The sequence below is a fragment of the Podarcis muralis genome, chromosome 1 (assembly GCF_964188315.1).
Source record: "Podarcis muralis chromosome 1, rPodMur119.hap1.1, whole genome shotgun sequence".
NCBI classification, from domain to species: domain Eukaryota; kingdom Metazoa; phylum Chordata; class Lepidosauria; order Squamata; family Lacertidae; genus Podarcis; species Podarcis muralis.
Window position 1 is genome coordinate 69,941,402 of NC_135655.1, and position 23,926 is coordinate 69,965,327.

The 23,926-nt window shown below is 45.3% G+C and overlaps 1 protein-coding gene across 2 annotated transcripts in view; it reads right to left on the minus strand.

Moving 5' to 3' along the window:
- RRAS2 (RAS related 2) overlaps nucleotides 1–18,687 on the minus strand; it is a 33,054-nt gene extending 14,367 nt beyond the window's left edge. The window contains exon 1 of one of the 2 annotated variants that reach the window (XM_077930781.1): nucleotides 18,330–18,687. In XM_077930781.1, coding sequence (XP_077786907.1) covers nucleotides 18,330–18,434 — 105 coding nt within the window. In that variant the 5' untranslated portion in view covers nucleotides 18,435–18,687. Of the gene's footprint in view, nucleotides 1–17,698; nucleotides 17,961–18,329 lie in introns of those variants that run through there. The other variant, XM_077930783.1, reaches the window with a different exon arrangement.
- Between the last annotated feature and the right edge of the window lie 5,239 nt (nucleotides 18,688–23,926).

Here is a 23,926-nt window from a genome sequence, read left to right on the forward strand (position 1 = left end):
GTCACAAATTGCTTACATATAAAAGACTGCATCCAGGTTCTAATTGCTTTTATATCTTCTGCCCAGCAAAATCCATTAAGCAAATATAATGTGAGGGCATACAAAAGATATGAGGTCAAAGGCTACCTGAACACATTTATTTGAGCCACCAATCACATGGTCTATAGCCATATAGCATCTGGTTTCAAGTCACTCTTGGATTCCCCCCTCCACCCCCCAATGAAAAGAAAAATGCTTTGTCCCAGAAACAGTGGTACTTGTACAGAAATGAAGCATTTCAGAATAGCAAGTCTAATTAAAGTAGTTGATTAATGGCTGGTTCTTACTATTGATCAATCCTCTGACTAGGGTTCATTATGGACTTTCTCCCCTGAGACTATGCATTCAATTACATGTTGCTCATAAAGATCATCCCTGCTATTGATAATAATTCACCTAATAGAACTCAGGATAAAAAAACACTGGATTAGATTCATAATATTTATAAAAATAGGATACCAGTGAAACAAAATCAGTGTCTATGCCTCACGTCCCACATCCTTTCATAAGCATGATGGTACACCTTGCCAAAGTCACAGGTCAATTATTTCTCAGCTCTAAACACACACAGAGATTCTTGCAAAGCTTTTACTATCTAGGGAACAATTTGTAAAGTACAACCAATTCACGTAGACAGAAAACAACTAATACTATCCTTACGGTTGCAATTAGCACTGGGATACCTTGCAGAACTGAAACAGCAGCAGGTTGAGGGCAGCCAATGTGGCAAACATTGGGAATGAGATCCCCTGTGGTTGGGATACGGTCAAGAATACCCAGACACTTACCCCACCTGCTAACGATTGTAACCCATGGCTAGCTGTAACATCAGCTATCTGCATGCAGCTATCTATGACTGTTCTTATCCTCTCAGTAAAGGCAGGCAAGCACTGCAGATACTGAAGAGGGATCCAGGCCTCTTTTCTGCAAATACCTGGATAAGCAAAATGCCCCTCATGTCTTTACTTTCCTGGGTATGCTTCCATGTCCAAATCAGAAGCATAGTGTTAAGCCCAAGTCTACCTATCTTAAGGAGAATAGCTCCAGAGGACACATGGGCAGATTCAAGTTCACTTTATATGGATGTCTTATCCTTGGTTTCCAATACATATTTATGGGTGTATAATTCTGTGTTTGATTAAATCTAAACAACTGGAACCAGCATTTTATTTTTCAAATACTTGCAAGGCTATTCCAAAAGTTAAGTCCACAAAGTCACTAGGAAACAACATTTTTTCAGACCACTTGCCCATGTGCATTTTGCCCGATAACTCGAAGTGCATCACCAACCTATGAAAAGAGGAGGAGAAACCAAGAGACCAAGAACCAATTTCATTCCAGCACACATCACTTTCATCACATCAGTGGACTTTGGGATCTCACATTGCAGTGGCGCCCTGTGCGACACCAAAATTCGCCTCCTCGCGTCTGGTCTCCATTCTGAATCATGGTTGCGGCATCCCCTGCAGCATCATCAAGGCTCCATGCCCAGTGTGACCAAACCAGCAGCACTCCCCTAAATCCACCTCTGCCAACATGGTAGCAACTTCTACCTACTGTGAGCAACCATGCTTGTGCATGTGTAAGGACAGGAGAATCCTCACTTATGTGGGGGCTCCATTCTGGTTCGCACACAAGTGGAGATTCCCCCATTCCAACCCTGCCCCAGTCCATTCTGCCCCATCCCCCCCCCCCACAGCGCTGTTTTCGGCGTGTGTGTCAGTGGGCCCACATATGTCACATGCTGACCATGTGCAAGTGGGGAGATGCCTGTAGTCAAGAACACCCTGTCAGTCTGTAGGCTAAGATTCAGAGGCTTCCCCCCTTCAAATCTTCTTTATTTTAGACCCATACAAACACACATGCTTAGGGATGAGGGTGCTAACAGAAGTCGGTAACCTTCTTCCTCATCCCCATATTTTATTCATGCAAGTGTTTAAAAACTCTTTCTGTCACTCCTTGCTGCTTCTACATCTACCAACGAAGCAGACCTGGCATTTTTCTTGTGGTGCTACTGCTTTTCAGCTACAAGTGGCAGGACCTTTATTTCAATAATCCTTTATTTCAGCATTATTGTTAGTCTGAATGGAATTTCAAAAATGCCAGTCCGGTCAGAGTTTATTCTAACATGCAGAGAAGCGTTTTTTTTAAAAAAAAAAAATTACAGTTGGGTGGGTGAGGACTGTTCAGTGGGAACTACATTTTTGTGTAGCTGGACATGAGGTTTAATAAAGCATGAGGTGGGTGAGAAAATTATAAGTAAAAAGTGAAGAAGAATTTTGTACTGTGTCAAGTCCTCCCCGTGGCACCCTTACTTATACATCTTCTTCAGGCCACTTCCCCCTTCTTTCCCTGTTGCTTACCCCTCCTCCCTCTTTCCTCCATTGTCACTTTCCATTTCCTTCCTTCCAGAAAGAGTCCCAGGACTGTTGGTGAGAGTTGCACCAAAGTTGTTTTCTGCAGGACAGGGGAAGCTTAGAATAAAATGTTCAGCAACTGGGGGTAGCATAAAATTTATGACACTCTGATGAAAGCGTCTGCCTTCAGATATTTATTCTTGCCTACCAAGAACCAGTCACGACAAAGTATATTGTGTCCATCTGGAAACCCATCAGATGGACATTCCATACTTCTGCCATAGCTTGTGTTCTCACAACATAGCCATCCTTTGCAAACCTGTTTTGGCTGGTGCATCTTCTGCAGTATACGCTCTATCAAACTATTTGTGCCAAATGCATGCTACAAATGTAGCACTACAGAACTTGTTCCATTGAAGAAAGATTTATGCATGTGAAAGGGAACTTTCCCCCTCTTCTCCTACTTTGCAGCCCCTTAATCTGTTGCAGGGGTTCCCCCAACTCTCCAGAGCAGATCTGGTGAGGGCAGAGAGAACATAAGGGGGAAAGTTCCATTGCCCAAGCATAAATCCTTGCTCTAATTGGGACAAATGCATTGGATACCATGAATAGATGAATCGGACAGAAATATCATTGACTCTTTACGCTCCAACCAGAACACATTAGTTACTGTTGACCCTTGCTTCTTTTATGCTTTACACTACTGAAGAACAGGTTGTTTTTTTTAAATGACTAAGCATTAGTGGAGAAATTAATATTTATAAAGACTCTGCCTCAACAGAGTGTGGTTAGTTCCCTATGTCATTGTTTGCTGGATCAGACTTTGCTAAAATGATCCGAACCACTGAGATTAAGTTAACAAAAGCTATTAGTACAATGTCTGATGACACTAGAGATAAATACACAAATCAGAGAGATTACTCTAACATCATAGTGACTAGAAGTATACACTGGGAATGAGAGTTGACAAGCAGCTTTATTCTCTTTACTGAATGGTTCCCTCTCCCCATGCTGAGCCACAAATTATACGCTGCCATTAACAGAATGAACAACTGCTCAGTAAGAAACTGTAAAAACCTTTATCTACTGTAAGCCACACAACAGTCAAAAATACCTTAACCACTTTTTTCCAAAAGACTGCAAGAAGTTAACAACGCACATAGCTGCTGTTAAAGTTCGGGAGCCCACTACTGCTTTGTATTAACCAATGCCCTACTCCCTGAGCAGAAACTCAAGACTTCCTTAGCCAAGTGTGTCTGGTACCATTCCAGATGGGAATGTAAATACCTGCAGTTCACAGCCAATCACTTTACAGTTATTACAACGTTAACATAATGCAAATAAACACGTTTGGTTGGGCTAATGAAGTGTTACGACTGGACAGTCTCCAGATGAAGAGTAAACCTATCAAATTTGGAAGTATCTGGATGAAAAAGCTCTAGAAAGTTAGATGTAACCACTGTTATCTATCAAATTCCAGAATAAAAGGAGTAATACTAGGAACTTCAAAAACAAACAAAACTTACACACTTACACACACAATTTCCAAGAACCATAAATGTATCGGAGAACCAGAAGTCTACAAGTAGCCACTATAGGGATGTTTGAGCACTGCGCATGCCATGGGCTTGGGATTTTTTTGAAATATTGGTGCTGGGTGGGCTTCCCCTCCATAACTATATTAAGTAAAGTTCTAGTGCTGATTGGATGATGTTAAGTGTTGATGCATGCAGGGAAATTTTATCTTGAAAGTTTAAAACTATAAACGTTGACTGCTCAGCTTTGTTTTTATCCACAGCTCCGCAATCAATATAGATCTATGCAAAGTAGCTTGTAGTTACAAAAAGTGAGAGTGGCTCACCATGCCTACTGATTTCAGAGCCATAGAACATGAAGTCTGGACTCCAGGAGTAAGCCAGATATGAAGCTTGCATTACAAAACTCCACTACAGACTTTCCTACTTTAAGAGTTCAGGGCACATGAGGGGGTTCCGTCAGATAATCAGGAGAAAATTCAGCCCCTTTAATAGCAACAGATGTGTATTAAGATAGTTACTGCTGGGGGCTTTCCAGAAAGGTACTTCCCCTTGAGGGCTCCTGCCCCAACTTATTTTCATTTCTTGTTATTTGCATGAGTAAGTTCCCACATGTGAGTTGTTCTCAGGTTACAGATAACCTGTGTGAAAGCCTTGCTGAGGATCTAAAAGTTGAAGAATGAATGGAGAAGAGAATGCAATGCATAGACACACAAGCCTCTGAATACCAGAATGGCTTTCAAAGGGGTTCTTTACTTCAATACAGCTCCAGGATCATAAGGTTGCCAAGTCATCTCACAAAAATGCCCTGCTGAATATTGGAGCTTATAATAATAGTGATAAACCCAAATCATGTAATAATAAAAAAACAAGCATCTGGAGCTTCTAAATTTTGGACTTATTTGAAATATAAAATGCCAGTCAACTGCTAGCAAGTACTTATTCCATACTGCATAGTGCAGGCATAGGCAAACTGGGCCCTCCAGATGTTTTTGAGACTACAACTCCCACCATCCCTAGCTAACAGGACCAGTGGTCAGGGATGGTGGGAGTTGTAGTCCCAAAACATCTGGAGTTTGCCTATGCCTGTCATAGTGCATTGTCTTTTGGATCATCACTTCCAGGAATGTCCCTTTTAATTATACATACATATTTTAATTATACATACATACACACTTGCACCTAAGCCAGATATAAAACTATAATTGTTAAATCTACAAAGAGATCATTTCCCAGTTGGACTAGGCTTGCTGCCCAGAATGAGCACCACTTTCCAGTGTGGACTGTTGGCACATGAGAGGTTTCTACAGCAAGAACTCATAGGAACTGAGACAGGAGGAGACAATGCATTTGTTTGCTATTGCAGGCAGCCCAGTTTCCATGAGTAAAGGGGAAGCAATGCTTAACATATAATAAATGCTCCCAAGCTTAACATATATTTGTTGGTCAAATGAAAGCTTGTCTGTAGCAGCCATACAACTGGGTATTGGTGCCTCTGAGCTCCAAATTAAACTACTTAGAAGTATTTTAAGAGAAGCTTCTACAGAATACCAAACAGAAGAGAATCCCAAATGCACACTGCTTATTATGTTCACTTTCTATAAAAGTTATCAGTTTAAAATGGTGTGTGTGTGTGTGTGTGTGTGTGTGTGTGTGTAAGCAAGTACTATTTCTGTTGAGACACCTGGTGAGCTGTCAGCTGTGCACTTGTGCCACAAAACTAGCTCTGAGAGTTGTTGTTTGGCATTTTTTTTGCTTTTGGTAAATGAAAGAACACAAACTTAGCATCTATGAAAGTGCTGTATTGCAGGGGAGTAGACTCTTGGCCTGAATGTGGCCTTCCAGGCCATTCTACCTGTGGCCCTCAGGACTCTCCCCATGCCATGCCCCTCCTTAAGTGCTCTGCACCCTCCTTAAGTGTTTTTGCCTGGGTTCAACCTGTTCTTGAACTATTGTTGTGCCTCTTCCCTGGATGAAGGATGAAGGGATGAGGGGTGTAGAAACTTATGACTAGAACAGAGTCGGTTGTCCAATGGTAAGTGTCACATTCCTTGCTTCACCCAAGACTGGATGGAGCTTTGCTGTCTTTTTGGAGAAGCTACCCAAAAGTGTACACACTCCAGCTTTACCTATTGGCCTCTTTAATGATCAAACCCAAAATCAGATCGCTAATGTGTGTAGCCCACTTATTACCTATTTGGAATGGAGAGCTAGAAATTAATCCTGCATTGCAAAGAGTTGCCAATTTTTGAAAGGAGATGCTTTTGAGCCTTTTTAACAATCGCACAGCAGGCAGAAAAACAACAGCAGCTTTCCCCATCGCTGTACTTTCCATAAGGTACAAATTTACCTGTTGAATTCTGCCATTTGTGCAGCTGTCACAATGTTTAGCCTTCACCCTCTACCCCTCCCCCTTTTGACAATGCCCCCTCCCCCTTCCTCACCCACTTCTACTTCACCTTCCAAATCACCACTGGAAAATTCCTGCAAGAGGTTTGTTGTCTAGGATAAGGAACTCATTATAGCACATCTCTCAAACGCACACTCCTATGCATCCAGGACACGCAGTAAGGACAGCAACTGCTATCCAAGCACACCAATTCTCTCCACACACACTGCACTTTTTAAAAGGCTGTTTCAACACACTGTTAACCAAGAGGCAAATTCAGCTCCTTCCATACTGCAAGATTCCAGATGGGAGAAGGTACAGAGTATTATCCCCTTGCTTAATAAAGGTCAGTGGAAGGCAAGCCTCTTGACAGCTTGATCTTCCTTAAGTATAGCATGAAGAAGTGGGGAAGAAGAGGAGGATTGTTTTTCCTGCTCCCTTCTCTCCAACAGCAGGTTTGCTGTAATTATAGGGCATGAAACCAAACTATTAAAGCACTGACAGCTGTCACCCTGTAGTTGGAGGAGTGCTGTGGCTGTGCATAAAGGATAAACACTGCTATCTGTATGAAGGAAGTCTACAATCGAGTGCTTGGCCCATCCAGCACACAGGTATGTGCACTGAGGTCCCATTTAGTTGAGTGGCAGCCAAGCATATTTTGGGTGCTCTCTCTCTCTCTCTGTTATTTGTTCAGTCGTTTGGTGCAAATTATCCCATTTGCACAAAGATGGCATGCTCAGCTCACTCCCTTCACAGCTTCCAAGCTTTGCTAGCAGAAAATCAATTCCAATGTATCCTTTCAGAAAGGGTTATATAACAAACTCTTACATGTTTTGAAATAGCTCGAGAGCTTTCCCAAATTCATGAAACTGTTTAAAATATCACTGCGAAGTCAAACTTAGCTTTGAGAGCTCATTGGGACACCTATTTAAAGCTATGTTGCTCATCCAAGCTCTAACCCTCACCCCTACAGATTTACCTCCCAATCTGGTGAGGATGGTCCAAACAGCCCAATGTGCAGTTCTGTAGACAAAAATAGCATTCTCTTGTTATCGCTCTTTATCAGTTCCAATCTAACAAACAAAAGACCCTTTTCAAGAAGGCAGGATCTCCAAACCTCTTGGGTTGCAGCTTAAAGTAGTAGTGGAAGGACATGCTTGAGTTAACTACAAAATGAATGGAATGCAGCATGCCAGGGAGTTACCAGATTAACCCCAAGGGGAAGTGGTCTGACTATATAGTGCCATTTTACTACCCTGACTCGCTAGAAAAAAATGTGTTTTCATACTGAAAAACTGAAACCATCTTAATATAGCTACATACTTTTGAAATTGATGCACAGACATGTCGCGGGCAATACCCATTACAACACATACCTGTTTATAGAGCTAACGTGGTGTTTGCACGTGAATTTACAGCCATCACTTGCCAGAGGCTCATAGGCTCTACAAAGGGGATTTAGTTGTCATTAAAAAAACAAAAAGAGTCAACAGATTTGCTTTCTACCAGTCATTGTTCTAAGCATCCCTTCCTGCCTTTCGTGAGTTCCAGGTCTCTTTGTGATCTTGCAGCCGGAAAGGGGAATGTTCCCAGAGCACTTTATAGAGCAGAGGTCAGCAAACCTCGGGCCGGTGTCTCCAGCACCGATCACGCGGGGGAGCGTGTGTGCACACACTATATCCAGCACACTTCCGGGCCGGAGGAGCACCAGAAATAGCTTGTGTGCATGTGCATGGGCCTCCTCTGACCCAATGTGCACCAGAAATAACGCTTGTGCATGCGCACAAGCTATTTCCAGTACTCCTCTAACCCAGAAGTGGGCAGCCACGTAGTGCAGCGCCGGTAAGAGCAGGCGGTGGCAGCGGGCCGTGGGGGTCACCGCGGGCCAGATAAACGAGTCCCTTGGGCCTTATCCGGCCCACGGGCCTTAGTTTGGGGACCCCTGTTATAGAGGCTCCACGTTCCTCAGAAGCAGTGTGAAAATTCAGTGGCAATCCACCACTTCACTGCCCATCTCCAGCTGGGAATAAGGCTGCACCTCATCCACTCATCTTTAGAACATTTCTAACTCATCGCCATTACACAATAAGAAATTCACTTAAAAGCAAGGCACATAAATATAATTAGTGGGTGCAGTGCAGAGGTGACGAAACTCACCACGAACACCTCCCTTGCTCTCTTAGAATAGCAGTGGCACCCACCTGAGTTCCAGCACGTTCCGGCTGGAAAAAAAACCCTGAGTGGGTGTATGAAATTGGTATTATCCACTTCTGTGCAGAAAATACCTCAATTGAAAGTTGCCTCACACACAATTCACTCCATGGTTGTTATAAGGTAAAGGTAAAGGTACCCCTGCCCGTACGGGCCAGTCTTGCCAGACTCTAGCGTTGTGCGCTCATCTCACTCTATAGGCCGGGAGCCAGCACTGTCCGCAGACACTTCTGGGTCACGCGGCCAGAGTGACAAGCTGCATCTGGCGAGCCAGCGCAGCACACGGAACGCCGTTTACCTTCCCGCTGGTAAGCGGTCCCTATTTATCTACTTGCACCCGGGGGTGCTTTCGAACTGCTAGGTTGGCAGGCGCTGGGACCGAATGACGGGAGCGCACCCCGCCGCGGGGATTCGAACCGCCGACCATGCGATCGGCAAGTCCTAGGCGCTAAGGTTTTACCCACAGTGCCACCCGTTTCCCATGGTTGTTATAATTTGCTGTAAATATAAGGCTGGTGCCGCCCCCTACATACAAGAAAAATATTCTCTGATCTTTCAAGTGGCACAGTCTGTAGCAGTAAACATGGATCTCTTTTGAACTCTGAGCCCTCTGGTTCTATCTAGTTAGCAAACTCTTCCCCAAGCATTACCACATCGTTATTTGGTGCTGTTGCAGTTAACTGCGTAAGTTGCAATCCAAACTTCTGTTTTGTTTGTTTAAATGGCAATCACTCAGTCCTTCTGATACAGGGTGTTAAAGCTTCCTTTCAAGAGGCATGGATTGCAACCAAAAACCTCCACTGATATTTTTAGCTAAGTTTTAACAAGCTTTAACCACTTCCTTTACCCCATCGCAACAAACCTGTTCAAAAAACAATGCAAAGTTTCAAAACTGCCTGCTTTTTAGAAGGCCCCTTAAAGAAGAGGTCACTACTTCTGCAAGACACGAGGGCATCTTGTGCTCCTTGAAGGAAATATGTAAACATGGAAAGATCAATAGACAGATTCCACTCCTGATTGAACATCATTACTGAAGCTGGCAAACCAGGAGCTCTTAAATTGATGAATATATTAAGCTACCTTATTTAAACATGGGTCCATCTTGAAACAGCTCTCATGCAGATCAGCTGTCCAAGAACCTGGAGCCTCCTACACAGACAGAGCCTGTGTGTTCCAGATAGTTCATCTGGAATATGAGGCTCCCAGAATCAGTCCTGCAGCAGATGTAACAGTATGATTGTGATAGCCAAGAAACATGGATATCCCTTGGAATCAGACAATATACAGTGTGAAAGTATGGTAGGTGTTCACTGCCATTCTCTAATCAAGAAATCCACGATGTCTTGTGGCTATTGCTTAACCAGAAGAGCCTCTTGTTTGGGGACACACAAACTATTTTGACCCCTTTCGGCTTTTAGTCTAGTCACACGGCACCGTGATATACCAATATATCACAATGTCTGAAATAAGAATGGAGTTGTATAGAGGCATTAACTGGTTTCATGGTTTTTCCCGCATTGTGATTTTTGCAAAGTGCGTGCACACACACATACACATTATGATTTGGGATATGTTGCAAGGTCAAAAATTATGCAACTGATATCACAATAGGGACTTCAACCCAGTTTTGGACAATATATCGCCCAGCCCCAATATACATTACCACCTGCTTCAGAAATAGAAATAAGTTGTATCTTATCTGGCTAGTCTAAGCTGGAACACCAGTAACAGTGACTCTGGTCAAAATAGTGTGTCAAAACAAACAGGTGTTTTATAAAAGAGGAATTTTACATATTTAGGATTTGTTGGTTTGCCACCTCATGAGAAGAGAAGACTCCCTGGAAAAGACCCTGATGCTGGGAAAGATTGAGGGCACAAGAAGAAGGGGACGACAGGGGACGAGATTCAGATCCACTATCACTGGGGATATTAAATTAACTAGAGCTAATCAGCAGAGTGCACAACAATGAGCTTTTATTATTTATTTCCAACCCTTTGCTGCAGGGTCTCAGGGCAGGTTACAGAAACTTTAAAAAATCAAAACAAGTTTAAAAACTTTTCTTTAACTGCTGTTCTACACATGCAATTTAAAGAAAAATCAAACATGCAGCAACACATTTCTAACATTTTGTATACACAGATAGTGTACTTTCAGAATATTTCTTCTAATTCATAGCTACGGACTGTTCAACTTAAGCCTAAATGAACTAGGAAACAAACAACTGTTTGCAGTTTCCCTAAAAAAAAAAAAAAGGAACAGTTGAGGATCCACTAACCCCTATTCCTTTGGGCACAGAAACTCAGAAAGTTAAGAGGGTTAAGTGGGAAGAAAATGCAGGGTATATTGTGACAAACCGGTGCACGACAGCTGGGGGAAAGCTCTGCAGCAGCTGCATGCATTCTATAGCATAACCAACACCACAAAGCAACTTATCCCTACCTTATCCCAGGCTAAAGCAAAGAGTCTATTCAGGTTGCTTTTCCAAGCAATTTGCTGGGATTTGGATATTCAAGAACACCAGCGGTTAATTGCATCTTAGGCAGCTTTGCACTCAGCCCCTCAGATTGAAATAGCTACCCTGATCTCAGTTGTGCTTAATTCAGGATGTTCTGGGAATGGAGGAACACTTCCTCCCCTTGGATCAAATTGGAGGTGCACTCTGCTCTTGCAGATTTGACAGGGGGTATCCAAAGTCAGCCGTACTCAGGAGTAGATCCTTCGGCATCTATGAAAGCAACAAACTTAAGTGACTTGTTATATCGATGGTTCTGCTCAGAGCATGTCTTAGTTGCAGACTGCCTAGTGGTCACAGGAATTTTTCCAAAGTAAATATTCCCAAGAAAATAAACAATAAAATAGATGTGCCTATTACAGAAGAAGCATCCAAGAACACTTCTTCCATTTCTGGTAGACCTGGTGACTGTGGGGCAGTGAGGTGTGAGTAGACCTGCCTCTTGAGAAACTGGTTATTGCCAGGTCTATTCCTCCATTGTTTCTCAGCAGGCAGACCTGCTGTCTAGGCATGGGCATCCAGATTATATATTTCCACCTGCTGCTATTTTGGTGTTGTTGTTCCCCAGGCTCCCTGCACCCTCCTTCCCTGCCCTTAAGTGCACTGCTGCTGCAATCAATGTCACTGCCCCTCCAACAGCATTTCTCTAGAATGCACACAAGACAGGGTAATGCTGGACTACACTTCCGGGTTGTTGTGAATATGGACATGACTTTTGGTTACTTTGCAGAAGGCAAAGTTGCAGAAGGCAAAGCCCCACCTTCTGCAATATGGGTATAATAAAGATGGACTTTATCTGCATTGGCACTAGCAGGACCATTTTAAATCTTCGGGGGCAGGGGGGGGGAATTGCTATGAAATAAATGCAGGCCAACAGTCCATCTATAGCCCAGCATCCTAGCCAACATGATGCCTATGGAAATGCACAAGCAGGACCTGAGCACAAGTGCACTCTCCCCTGCTGTGGTTTCCAGCAAATGGTATTCAGAAGCATTGCTGCCTCCAAAGTATAGCTAGTAACCACTGATAGCCTTATCCTCCACAAATTTGTCCAGTCTTCTTTTAAAGCCACCCATGTTGGTGGCCGCCACTGCATCCTGTGGAAGTGAGTTCCACAGTATAACTATGTGCTGTGTGAAGAAGCACTTTCTTCTACCTGCCCTGAATCTTTCGACATTCAGCTTCACTGGATGCCCCCCATGAGTTCTACTGCTAGGAGAGAGGGAGAAAAGCTTCTTCATGAGATGCAGAATTCTATACAGTGGTACCTTGGGTTACAGAAGCTTCAGGTTAAAGACTCCGCTAACCCAGAAATAGTACCTCGGGTTAAGAACTTTGCTTCAGGCTGAGAACAGAAATCGCGCAGCAGCGGCAGCAGGAAGCCCCATTAGCTAAAGTGGTGCTTCAGGTTAAGAACGGACCTCTGAAACGAATTAAGTTCTTAACCCGAGGTACCACTGTACACTTCTGTCTAAACTGAAAAGCCCCAAATGCTGCACCCTTTCCTCAAAGTGGTGCTGCTTCACCCCCTTATCATTTTGACTGGCCTTTTCTGAAGGAAACTGCCTCCCCATTGCAGATATCTGTCTCTCTTGGATATATTTGCCTTTGGAGAAATCTATTTCCTGGATTCCCTTCTAAGTCATTGCTTTAGGTCAGTTTCATCCCTTATTCCAGTCAGGATCTTTGCAGCCACAAAGAGCACAATTTCCTTTTTGGGTGGGGTATTTTGAACTCAGAAGAAAAGCACATTTACTCAGACATAAATCCTACTTCACTCAGTAAAGCTTGCCTCCCAAGTAAGAATGTATTGAATTGCAGGCTTAATTTCCTACAGTATGTCAGTGGTGTAACCAATTTGGAAATTACAGAGTTCAAAGGATCTATACCACTTACTGCAGAAGTAGCTGCACCTCTTATGAGAAAGGTTATGCAGATCCAGTGAGAGTGCCCAAAGTCTCAAGTGCAATCGATTACTGCACCTGTGGAACTGAATATGATCTACCTATGCCTACAGCAGTCATCCCCAACAAGGTGCCCTTCAAATGCTTTGAACTACAACTCCCAGCCAGTATTTGCAATAGTCAGGAATGATGTGAGTTGAATCTGGAGGGTGTAGAGATCTCCTGCATGCCGAAAGAGCATGCTATGAACTAAGTGCTATATTAACTTTAAACAGATAAAGCTAAGCCAAGTGATGCTGATAGTACTTTTCCTTACTGCTCCAACAATTAAGCAGTAATCAATCACTGAGATTATCCTGCAGGAACATTGTTAGTTGCTCCAAGAGTTGGCAAGGCTCATTTGACAACAACAAGAAACCAAACCATTAGTGGTGTCATCAGCCCAGTCCTATAGAATACTCTGCCAAAAGAGATTCAGTGGGTGCATTCTGAGCCAAGTTTTAAATGCCTGCTGAAAACTTTTCTATTTCATCAGGCTCATGCAGGAATTCTTTCCACAATAGTTAGCTGATTTCTGATTTTAACTTCTCATATGGTTATTGTATGGTGCCATGCACAATTGCTGAAAGCCACTGACATTTTTAAACGAATAGTGAAATATAATTATTTTAATAATGTATGGAAGTGAGAGCTGGACCATAAAGAAGGCTGATTGCCGAAGAATTGATGCTTTTGAATTATGGTGCTGGAGAAGACTCTTAAGAGTCCCATGGACTGCAAGAAGATCAAACGCATCCATTCTTAAGGAAATCAGCCCTGAGTGCTCACTGGAAGGACAGATCGTGAAGCTGAGGCTCCAATACTTTGGCTACCTCATGAGAAGAAAAGACTCCCTGGAGAAGACACTGATGCTGAGAAAGATGGAGGGCACAAGGAGAAGGGGGCGACAGAGGACGAGATGGTTGGATAGTGTTTTCGAGGTTACCAGCATGAGTTTGACCAAACTGCGGGAGGTAGTGGAGGACAGAGGTGCCTGGCGTGCTCTGGTCCCTGGGGTCACGAAGAGTCGGACACGACTAAACAACTAAACAACAACAACAAATGGCTATATGAATTTCATATATTCACATTTCATCTTCTTGCTGCTTCAATCCATAACAAAAAATGAACGAGAACAAGAACTTCAGTCTAGTATGACCAAGACAGGCTAGAAGATGAGGATGTGGCACTGATACACTCATCGTGGAATGCTGCACAGGGGCATGGCAGCAATGAAAATCTGCAGTCAACACAAAGTTTCATATATTAAAACCTAAAACAACACCTGCCTCTGAATCCAGCAGCAAGCTACATCTACTCCCAATGGCAAGACACACTTTGCACTGTTAAGAGGTCACACTGTGGATCTGGACACCGCTCAGCAAGTGCCAAGTTTTATACACTCCTGGGATGTTTCACACAATTAGTTCATTCTTGTCTTCTCTGCCAGAAAGATGACAGTGTCTCTTTCCTCCCTCCCCTCCCAGCTCTTGCTACAGAAAGGAACTGGGGTTAGTTTGTACAGTAGTGATAACTTTATCTAGCCCTGGAGAGACCCTGGGCTTACAGTTAGAAGAACTAAATGAATGTTTATAGTGGTTACAGCATCAATTATGAAGAGACTTGCTACTTGGACAATGAATGCATTGTGAAATGTTTGGCATGATTAAGGGTACCATGAACGCCCCCCCCCCCAAAAAAATGATCTAGATTTCTCTGTTCCTATGAAGCCACTGTCCAGGCTAACTAACCTTACAACATTTAAGAAAGTCACTTTTGATTGCTGCAGCAGAGGGTGAAGGCGTTTGTAAAATAAGATTGGCTGAGTAGTCGCAATACAACACTCAGCTTGTGTAGCTTTACTCCATACTGATGCGTTGCTATTAAAGGCAGTTGCTGATGACAGGTACAGTTGTGCTACTACTATGCAGTGTGGACAAAGATTGCCACCAAAGCAAGCACAGCTGCACTTTGACAGCAGCCAGCTTTCAGAAGAGAGTTCTGTATGCACTGCAAAGCAATTTCAAGTCACAGGGCTTTAAGAAAGCCATGATACTCCTGCAGCCGAGCACCTAGGTTAAGCCCCCCAAATCCCACTGTAGATGGGCTGTGTTATCTGGCAAAGGTTGTGCAAGTACATCTGAGGATTCACTAGCGCGTTATATCAGACCTTTATCATTACTCACAGGGTTTCACATGCAATGAAAGCAGCAGCCTTACTAAGCATTGCCCAAGAGCAAAAGGAGAACATTTTGCCACTATGCATGTTCCCCTTGTACCACAGCAACATGAAATCACACGTCAACTTGCCCTAAGTGCTATGCAAGTTACATCAAAAGTAGAACTAGAAATGTTCTACTTCGCCTCAAGCCTAGACAAAACAAACTGAGCTTAGAGTACTTTAATTGGCTATGGTGAGCAAAACTTATTTGAAGTCAATTAAGATGTTTGCCTGAACAAAACTTTCGGGAAATCAGCACATAGCTGATTGGAGCATATTCGGAAACCCAATACACACATTTTAGCTCATCTTAAAAAAAATAAGATACAGAATAGCTCACTTATTCCTCATTTCTATCTAGAAAGCAACTCAGATTGCTTTTGACGCTGTGTTGCCCGAGTGAAATCTAATGAGCAGTATCAGCTCATCAGCGTCAGGAATTTAAAGTCAATCGTTAAATCCAGCTGCTCTGATCTCATCTAAAGTCACGTGTACTTTGCTAAATGCAGGTATGTAGATTTAGATATTTTAATGGCACAACAGTGGAGGCTTACTGCGCTAAATTTTGGAGTATGATTCCATGTACTCTTTTGGCCTCACTGTGTCAAAAACCAACTTTGGAAACCAAGTGATGCATCTAGCCCACAAAGGCTTGCATCCCTTCTAGCCTTTATGGTGCCATAAAACCAAAGTTGTTTTGGCCACAGCAGACTGACATGCCCACCCCTCTGGAATGTAAAACTACACAGGGGGATATATAGCCATAGTCAGCATCCAGACAGTACTATCTATGGAAACTATACAAAATCTGAATGGTAATCTGTTAACTGTAGCTTCAGCCATGCAGGGATAAACTAATTATCTCCATCCACTGGCAAATATCCACCAATAAGCCGCACAAAATGGGATTACAATTATTCTAAACCCAGTACGTATTTCAGAAAAGGCAAGCTATTCAGGTCTTTGCTACCATGCAACAGCAGTAGAAGACAGCAGACATTCAAACTGATGAACAAACCCAACATTATGTGTAGATGACCATAAACAGCCCTTTAACTCAAAGCTGGGCTGTAAATGGATACTTTTATGGTTGCACTTTGGGTTCCATTTTTTTCTCTGTCAGTCAAAATGAAATCAGAAGAGAGTCAGAACACAGCAACCGTCAGACACATTTCAATTCTGAGTGTGCTTACTCAAAAGTAAGTACCACTGTGTTCAATGGAATCTACCCAGTAAAATTTGCATAGTCTTGCAGGCTTAAACAGGAGTTCATTATTTCAAATCCTAGATAAAGATAAGTTTGGGGGTGCATTTTATACATCCCATGAACTAATCTAACAGTTTTCCCATCTTCAGAATGCGGCCGTGCAAGCAATAGGCTTCAATTTATCTTTCAATGGGGCTGTGGAATTCGTTATTAATATGCCAATTGAGTTAGAGACAGTGAAAGTCATATGCAAATAGTATGAAGTGCCTGATGGCTGCCCTGAACAAATTTTGTGCTTCAAGTGCAAAGCTGCACAGAATCAACCTGCCTTTTCCATATCCATCTATTACAAAATGAGCTAAACACGATACAGAATCTAATATTTCTACTACCTCTTCCAAGCATATACAAATCATGCTTCCCAAGCATTAACGATTCCCAACAATGCCAGATCACCTTAGCTGAAACACTCAACTTTTCTGTGCACAGCCACCAGACCACCACCCTCCTTCCCACCCCCTCTAAAGCAACATAACCTCAGCTGCCTTATACTGTCTATATAACAAGAATTTTATTTCCTGTCCCCAGTTTACCCTCAACATATGCACACCGATATTTTGCAAGCTCCTTTGAGGTTTTACTGCCACCAAGGAGCATATAAATGTTCTGAAATAAGTAATAAAAATAAAATACACACAAAAGACATCCTAAAATTGTTACTTTGGTAAGAGACCATTTTCCTCCCACTTCAACACATAAACGTGGAAGACACACTTCAGTTCAAGGTCCTCGTGCCCTACAGGGCTTGGATACGCTGAACAAGAGCAGTCAATCTCCTCATCCATTCAGAGCCTTAAGCAAACATTACATCAAGGCTGAAAACCTTAAATAAACATTGCATCAAGGGCTTTTTTTATATAAGTGTTCAGCCTTTTTTTCTCCGTTTCCTTTTAAGCAGCCGCTTCCACTTTATCACAAAGTATTTTCCTACTTATGTGCCCTCAAGCAGATGCCGATACTCTCCTACGCAAATAATACGTACTTTAGAGCTCAATAAGCATTACCTCTTTAGGAGAGGTTACCTGGGCAGAGGTAACGCGCCCGTCACCTGCCAGAAGCGGGATTAAGGAGGAAGAGAGATTCTTAACGCATCGCCTTTGCTTGGAAGGATTTTGTTCCATCAAGTATGATGTAAGCAAAAAGTCAAAACATCTTTGAACACACGCCAAAGCTCATTGGCTGCCAACGCGGCCGGTTCCCAGACAGCGCTTAAAGGAACATACCTGTTGCAAAGCAAATTCCTGGAAAGGCATCCGAGAGCAGAGATTTCGCGCCGACAGAGCCTGAAGCTACGGGAAGCAGCCTCGGGGGCCGGCGGGCTTCCTCGGAAGTAAACCCCGCCGAGTTTGAAGGGGCACTTATCCAATGAAGGCGCACGCGGCAGCCCCCAGGGGACGGACCCACATCCAGTCCGAGATCGCCCAGCCGCGCGGAAGCAGCGGGCCAAAAAACGTCTCGCAGAACGCGGCCGCCCCGTCGAAGTTGGCGCGGGGAGCAGGACCCAACCAGCGGCACACACACACCCCCCGCCCCCAGGCGCAGCGTCGCCGCCAAGCCAGCGGGCAACCCCTCCCTTCGGCGCCAGCCACCCCGTCCAGGCAAAAAGCTCCAGGCTCCTCTGGCCCCGAGCAGCGCCACAGGCCTCCCCGGGCAGGAGGCGAGAGGAGCGTGGCCCCTCCCAGCAGCGTCTCCCGTCCAGGCGCGCGCAGGCTCCCATAGGGGGCCCCCACCCTGCAGGCAGCCCCGCGGAGGAAGGGGAGGGGGCTTCGGCCGCCTGGCGGGGCCGCCGCCGCCCCACCCTGGCGAAGAACAGCAAGAGGCGGCGCCGCCGCCGCCCCCTCGCAGGCCCCTCACCTGGATGAACTGGATGGTGAGCGCGGACTTGCCCACTCCGCCGCCGCCCACCACCACCAGACGGTACTTTTCCTGCCCCGGGCCGTCCCGGCAGCCCGCGGCCATCGAGGAGGAGCCCAGGCCAGGCGAAGGCGAGCAAGGGGCGCCGCGGGCACCTCCCGGCCCGGGCTAGGGGGTCGCTGCCGCCGCCTCGCCGCTCCGGGGGCTGCCACCGCCACAGGCCCAGCGAGGGGGGACTCCGGCCAAGGGAGGCGCGAGCGAGCGAGGAGCGCAGGCGGCGGCGGCTCGGGGGCAGCTGCCAGCTGCAGGCTCCTCCTTTTCGGCGCGGCAGCTGCGAGCAGAGTGAAAGCGGCAGCAGCCCCGCTCCGGCTACAAATGGCCGTCAGGAGGTGGGCGCCGGCATGCAAATAGATTTATGAATATGCATGAGCTGGGCGGGGGCTTCTCCCTGGCGAGCGCGGTCTTGCTTACACACCGAGGCAGGCGGGGGGGGGGGTGGCGGCTCTCCCACGCGCGCGTCCCCTTTCTCAGTCTCCGCCTCCCCTGCGCCTCAAATTCCCACCGTGAGTTTTTTGCTGAAGGGACTTGCATTTTTTTATATTTCGGGTTGGTTTTTTTTTAGAAGTTGCTGTTGCAAAGAGAGAGGTGTGCGGAGCTCCTATGTTTTGCTGTGAGAGCCGCTTTGCACATCGTTTCGGTCAAGGAAAACCCCCCGGTTTTTCGGCTGCATTGAAGTCGGCGGCGAGCCTCGCGTCAGTCAGCAGAGATTCCGTTTGCGGCCCTCGGCCACGCAAAGGCAAGAAGTGTTTGAGCCCCTTGGAATAAGTGGATTTAAGTGTCACGAAACTCAAGGAGCATGGCAATGGTGGTGCTGGCAGTGCACGAGGGTCAGGACTCCCAGGGCATCACTGCTTGGAGCCGCATAGCCAAGGAGTTCTTCAGGCTCCGACTCCTGCCAGCCCACTTGACCACTGCATGCCCCCCCCGCCCCACTGTCAATCATCGTGGCTATCTCTCTGGCACCATGCACCTATAGCTACAGAGCTGGCCTTTGAGTGAAGCAACATGAAGTAGTCTGCTTCAGGCGGCAAGATCCACAGGGACAGCAGATTCAACCCCCCAATGGATCGCCCGCTGCTACTGCCAGAGAAGCAAGGAGAAGGGGAAGCATCCAAGTTCCAGCGAAATCTTGGAGGGCTTTTGCAAGATCTCACTGGAAGCTGTCGCCACAACCACTTCTCCAGCATTGCGCCCCACCACCACTGGAGAAGTGAGACAAAATGGCGGCAGTGGCTTCTGGTGAGAACCCTGCCTCTCACATGCAAGACTTCGCCAGAACCTGGAAGCCTCAGGTGGCAGAATGAGACCGACTGTATGGCAAGCCCCTTCCATTCATGCTGCCTCTCTCCCACCCAGCTGCTTGCCTCCACCATGCCCCCAGTGCAGCTTTCCCCATTCCCTCTCCACCCATTGGCTCCCCCAACTGAACCTTCACAGCTCCCTAGCTGTTCCCTTACACTAAACCCAACAGAGACAGGCTTCCAGATCTTCCTTGATTGAAAATGGGTTTGGCTTCTCTCTTGGACTCCCCATCCTGCACCCAGAGGTGAGTGTGCTCTGCTCCTGCAGCCCATGCCCCTGAACAGATGGCCAGTGCAATCATCTCAGCCGGTACAGAGCACTTCTTAAGGGGAAGCAAGAACCTCACTTCTCCTTTCCCTTTCCCTTCCAGCCATCTGTGAATTTCATGCAATATTAGCAAAGGTGTTTCACTAGAAAGGGTGCTATGACATGGGTAAAAGACCAAAGACAGCCCCTTTCTGCAGCATTCAAAGGGCATTTGATCCACTGTACAGAAATTCCATGTATTCTCACAAACCTCTCTATGTTGGTGATCTAGTAATTCATAAAGCACGATTGGACACACAGCTCTGTTAGTCTGCCCTTCTTGCCTGACACTGTGTAACTGCTGTGGTAATAACAATGCACAGCACACCGTTCCGAGACGCAAGGCCAGCTGAGTTATTTTGGCATCTGAGGTAGGAAATCCCACAAGCACCTTTCCCTCCCTCCCCAACGTAAAAAATACAATAATAATATTTCATTGCTTTTTCATGACACCCAGAATCAGCTACTTGCAGTGACCACCTCACTCTCCTTCATGGTAGGACTGCCGCCACACATAAGGTGACAACCCTTTAGCCCAGTGGCTCCTAAACTTTTTCACTCATGGACCACTTGAAAATTGCTGAGGGTCTTGATGGACCACAACAATTTTTCTGCCTCTTCTAAGGTGTGATGCTAGGGGCTGCATGATTTTAAATTGTATTTTTACATACTTGTGCTAAAGCAGGCTTCTCCTTAAAAAAGCTCCTGGCACAACAAACCAGTTACTCTGTAAGACATCACAGCATCCCGGGTCCCTCTCCCCCACTTGACAATCATTACTCTTATTAAAAGTTCAGTTACTTCAGGGAGAGTCATATCTGGCTTAGACAGGAATGTCAAAGGCTTGGTAACTTCAACAGCATGCAAAGCACAGCATGCGCAACCACTGGTAACTCTGCAGCACAACTGAATTTTTACACACTGATGTCAGCAGCATAACAAATGAATCAGTTGTAACCTTTGATGTTACCACAATAATGGGAAATCAACTCATCATTAGCAATGAATTCTTCAGTGTATACTAGTGACACTGCCAGCTTTTCCAGCAGTAGATCGTATCTCAGTGATTGATGGTTACTTAGAAAAACACACCCCAGGTCTTTCTTTTCTGTTTTGTTTTTTTAATTCCTGGGCTCAACACCTTTATGAAACTACACTTTATCATATTCAGGTAGGATAATAATCCACAGAGTTTCTCTGGGGGTCATGGATGTGGTTTGCTGATTTATTTTCTTAAGGTCTGGTCCAAACCCCAAATCCGGTGGGCTGGAAGGTGTTAAGATGTGGCACATCTTCCCACCAGCTGAGAAGAGCCTCATCAGGGCAAATATCACCTTCTGGCAGAAGCCCACCAGACAAAACCACACCTGCTGGAGATCTTCCTGGCATAACTTCCCCCAAAGGACCATGCTGGGAACAAAGATGGGGCAAGATACAAAGAGTTATTGACATATGGGGTTGTTGATTTATCTTCTTCACATCCCTCCCCTGCCCCACCATCTTATTTTTGTCCACCTCCCCATTAGCCATGTACATTCATTTCTGGGAGGTTTCTTTTGAGAGCTCTTTAATGGATATGTATGTCACTTTCTGTCTCTACCTTCGCAATAGAGTGACTTGAGCCCTGAAAATTAATGTTGTTGTTGTTGTTGTTGTTTAGTCGTTTAGTCGTGTCCGACTCTTCGTGACCCCATGGACCAGAGCACGCCAGGCACTCCTGTCTTCCACCACCTCCCGCAGTTTGGTCAGGCTCATGTTTGTAGCTTTGAGAACACTATCCAACCATCTCATCCTCTGTCGTCCGCTTCTCCTTGTGCCCTCCATCTTTCCCAACATCAGGGTCTTTTCCAGGGAGTCTTCTCTTCTCATGAGGTGGCCAAAGTATTGGAGCCTCAGCTTCAGGATCTGTCCTTCCAGTGAGCACTCAGGTCTGATTTCCTTAAGAATGGATGCGTTTGATCTTCTTGCAGTCCATGGGACTCTCAAGAGTCTTCTCCAGCACCATAATTCAAAAGCATCAATTCTTCGGCGATCAGCCTTCTTTATGGTCCAGCTCTCACTTCCATACATCACTACTGGGAAAACCATGGCTTTAACTATACGGACCTTTGTTGGTAAGGTGATGTCTCTACTTTTTAAGATGTTGTCTAGATTTGCCATCGCCTTTCTCCCAAGGAGCAGGCGTCTTTTAATTTCGTGACTGCTGTCACCATCTGCAGTGATCATGGAGCCCAAGAAAATAAAATCTCTCACTGCCTCCATTTCTTCCCCTTCTATTTGCCAGGAGGTGATGGGACCAGTGGCCATGATCTTCGTTTTTTTGATGTTGAGCTTCAGACCATATTTTGCGCTCTCCTCTTTCACCCTCATTAAAAGGTTCTTTAATACCTCCTCATTTTCTGCCATCAAGGTTGTGTCATCTGCATATCTGAGGTTGTTGATATTTCTTCCAGCGATCTTAATTCCGGCTTGGGATTCATCCAGCCCAGCCTTTCGCATGATGAATTCTGCACATAAGTTAAATAAGCAGGGAGACAATATTCAGCCTTGTTGTACTCCTTTCCTATTTTGAACCAATCAGTTGTTCCATATCCAGTTCTAACTGTAGCTTCTTGTCCCACATAGAGATTTCTCAGGAGACAGATGAGGTGATCAGGCACTCCCATTTCTTTAAGAACTTGCCATAGTTTGCTGTGGTCGACACAGTCAAAGGCTTTTGCATAGTCAATGATGAAAATTAATAGCTACAAATAAAATACATACATACATACATACATACACTGACAACAATGTTGTGATGCCTGGTGACATGAACAACTCCTTATATCACGTTCACGGTTAGTTTTTAAAGGCATTTTATAAAGAGAGCAACTTATTGGTTGGTTGGCATCCATCTCGGTCTCCGCAGAGAGCAGCAGTTGCTCGTGAAAATACAAGCTGTTTCATCCTTGTTTTTGTAAGCAACTGACAATGAGCTAAAACCATACTTTATTGAGGCAATGACAAATGACAGATCTATGTTGTGCTGGGTATGCTGGCATGCTGACTTCAGATCAGGGAGGTACAGCTTCAACTCCCCCCCCCCCCCCAGAAAGGAGGGACCCTAAGCAGGCCAACTAGGCCTGTGTGTGTATTCAGCATCTGCCCGCCTGGTTAACTATCAAACAGAAATGTGGGTGCTTTTTATCCCAAAGAAGTATGCAGGTGAGGAGAGCAAAATCTGCCCCCTCCCATCCCTGCTGAATCCAGCCAATCAGAGACAGTTTTAAGGTAGCGCAACTGGTTTGGCCATACTGGACTCCGCGCTGCAGGGGGTGCCACAACAGTGCTGTTGTCAGGCTTCAGGAAATCAGATCCCTCCCCCTTACGGCAGGCTGCCAGTAATAGAGAGACAAGAAGCTCTTACCAATGTCTTCTATTCAATGTTCACAGAGAGAAGCTTAGAAATGTCACCTCTCGGGGTAATGGCGTTGCTCCGAGTAATCTCCCCCCTTCCTCTCAGTTGTCAACAGCACTCTTCCAGTGGCTGCTTAAGGCCATTTGCCTTTTAGCTTTCTGCTCCACCACTTTCACTGCTCTCTGGATTCTGGGAGAAGCAGGGTCTGGAATGCTTTCTAATGATAACGTGTCAGCCTGCTGCTCCCCCCTCCTCTTCTCCCATTCTCTCCCACCTTTGCCCCTCTTCTGTCTCAGAGCCATGACCTTCTGCAAACCACTGTTGTAAATCTATACTGTCTTCTTCTTCTCTGGGAGGTGCAGGGGTGGGGTTTCCACCATTCCTCCTCAGTCCAGTCCTTAACAGCTGTAGAACAGAGTGTGAGAGATGGGGGGCACCAAATTTTAGCATTGCACATGATGCCACTGAAATTTGAGAGCCCCAAGTCCGCCACTGAGCCAATGGCTTATCTGGTCCAGCATATTATTCTTAG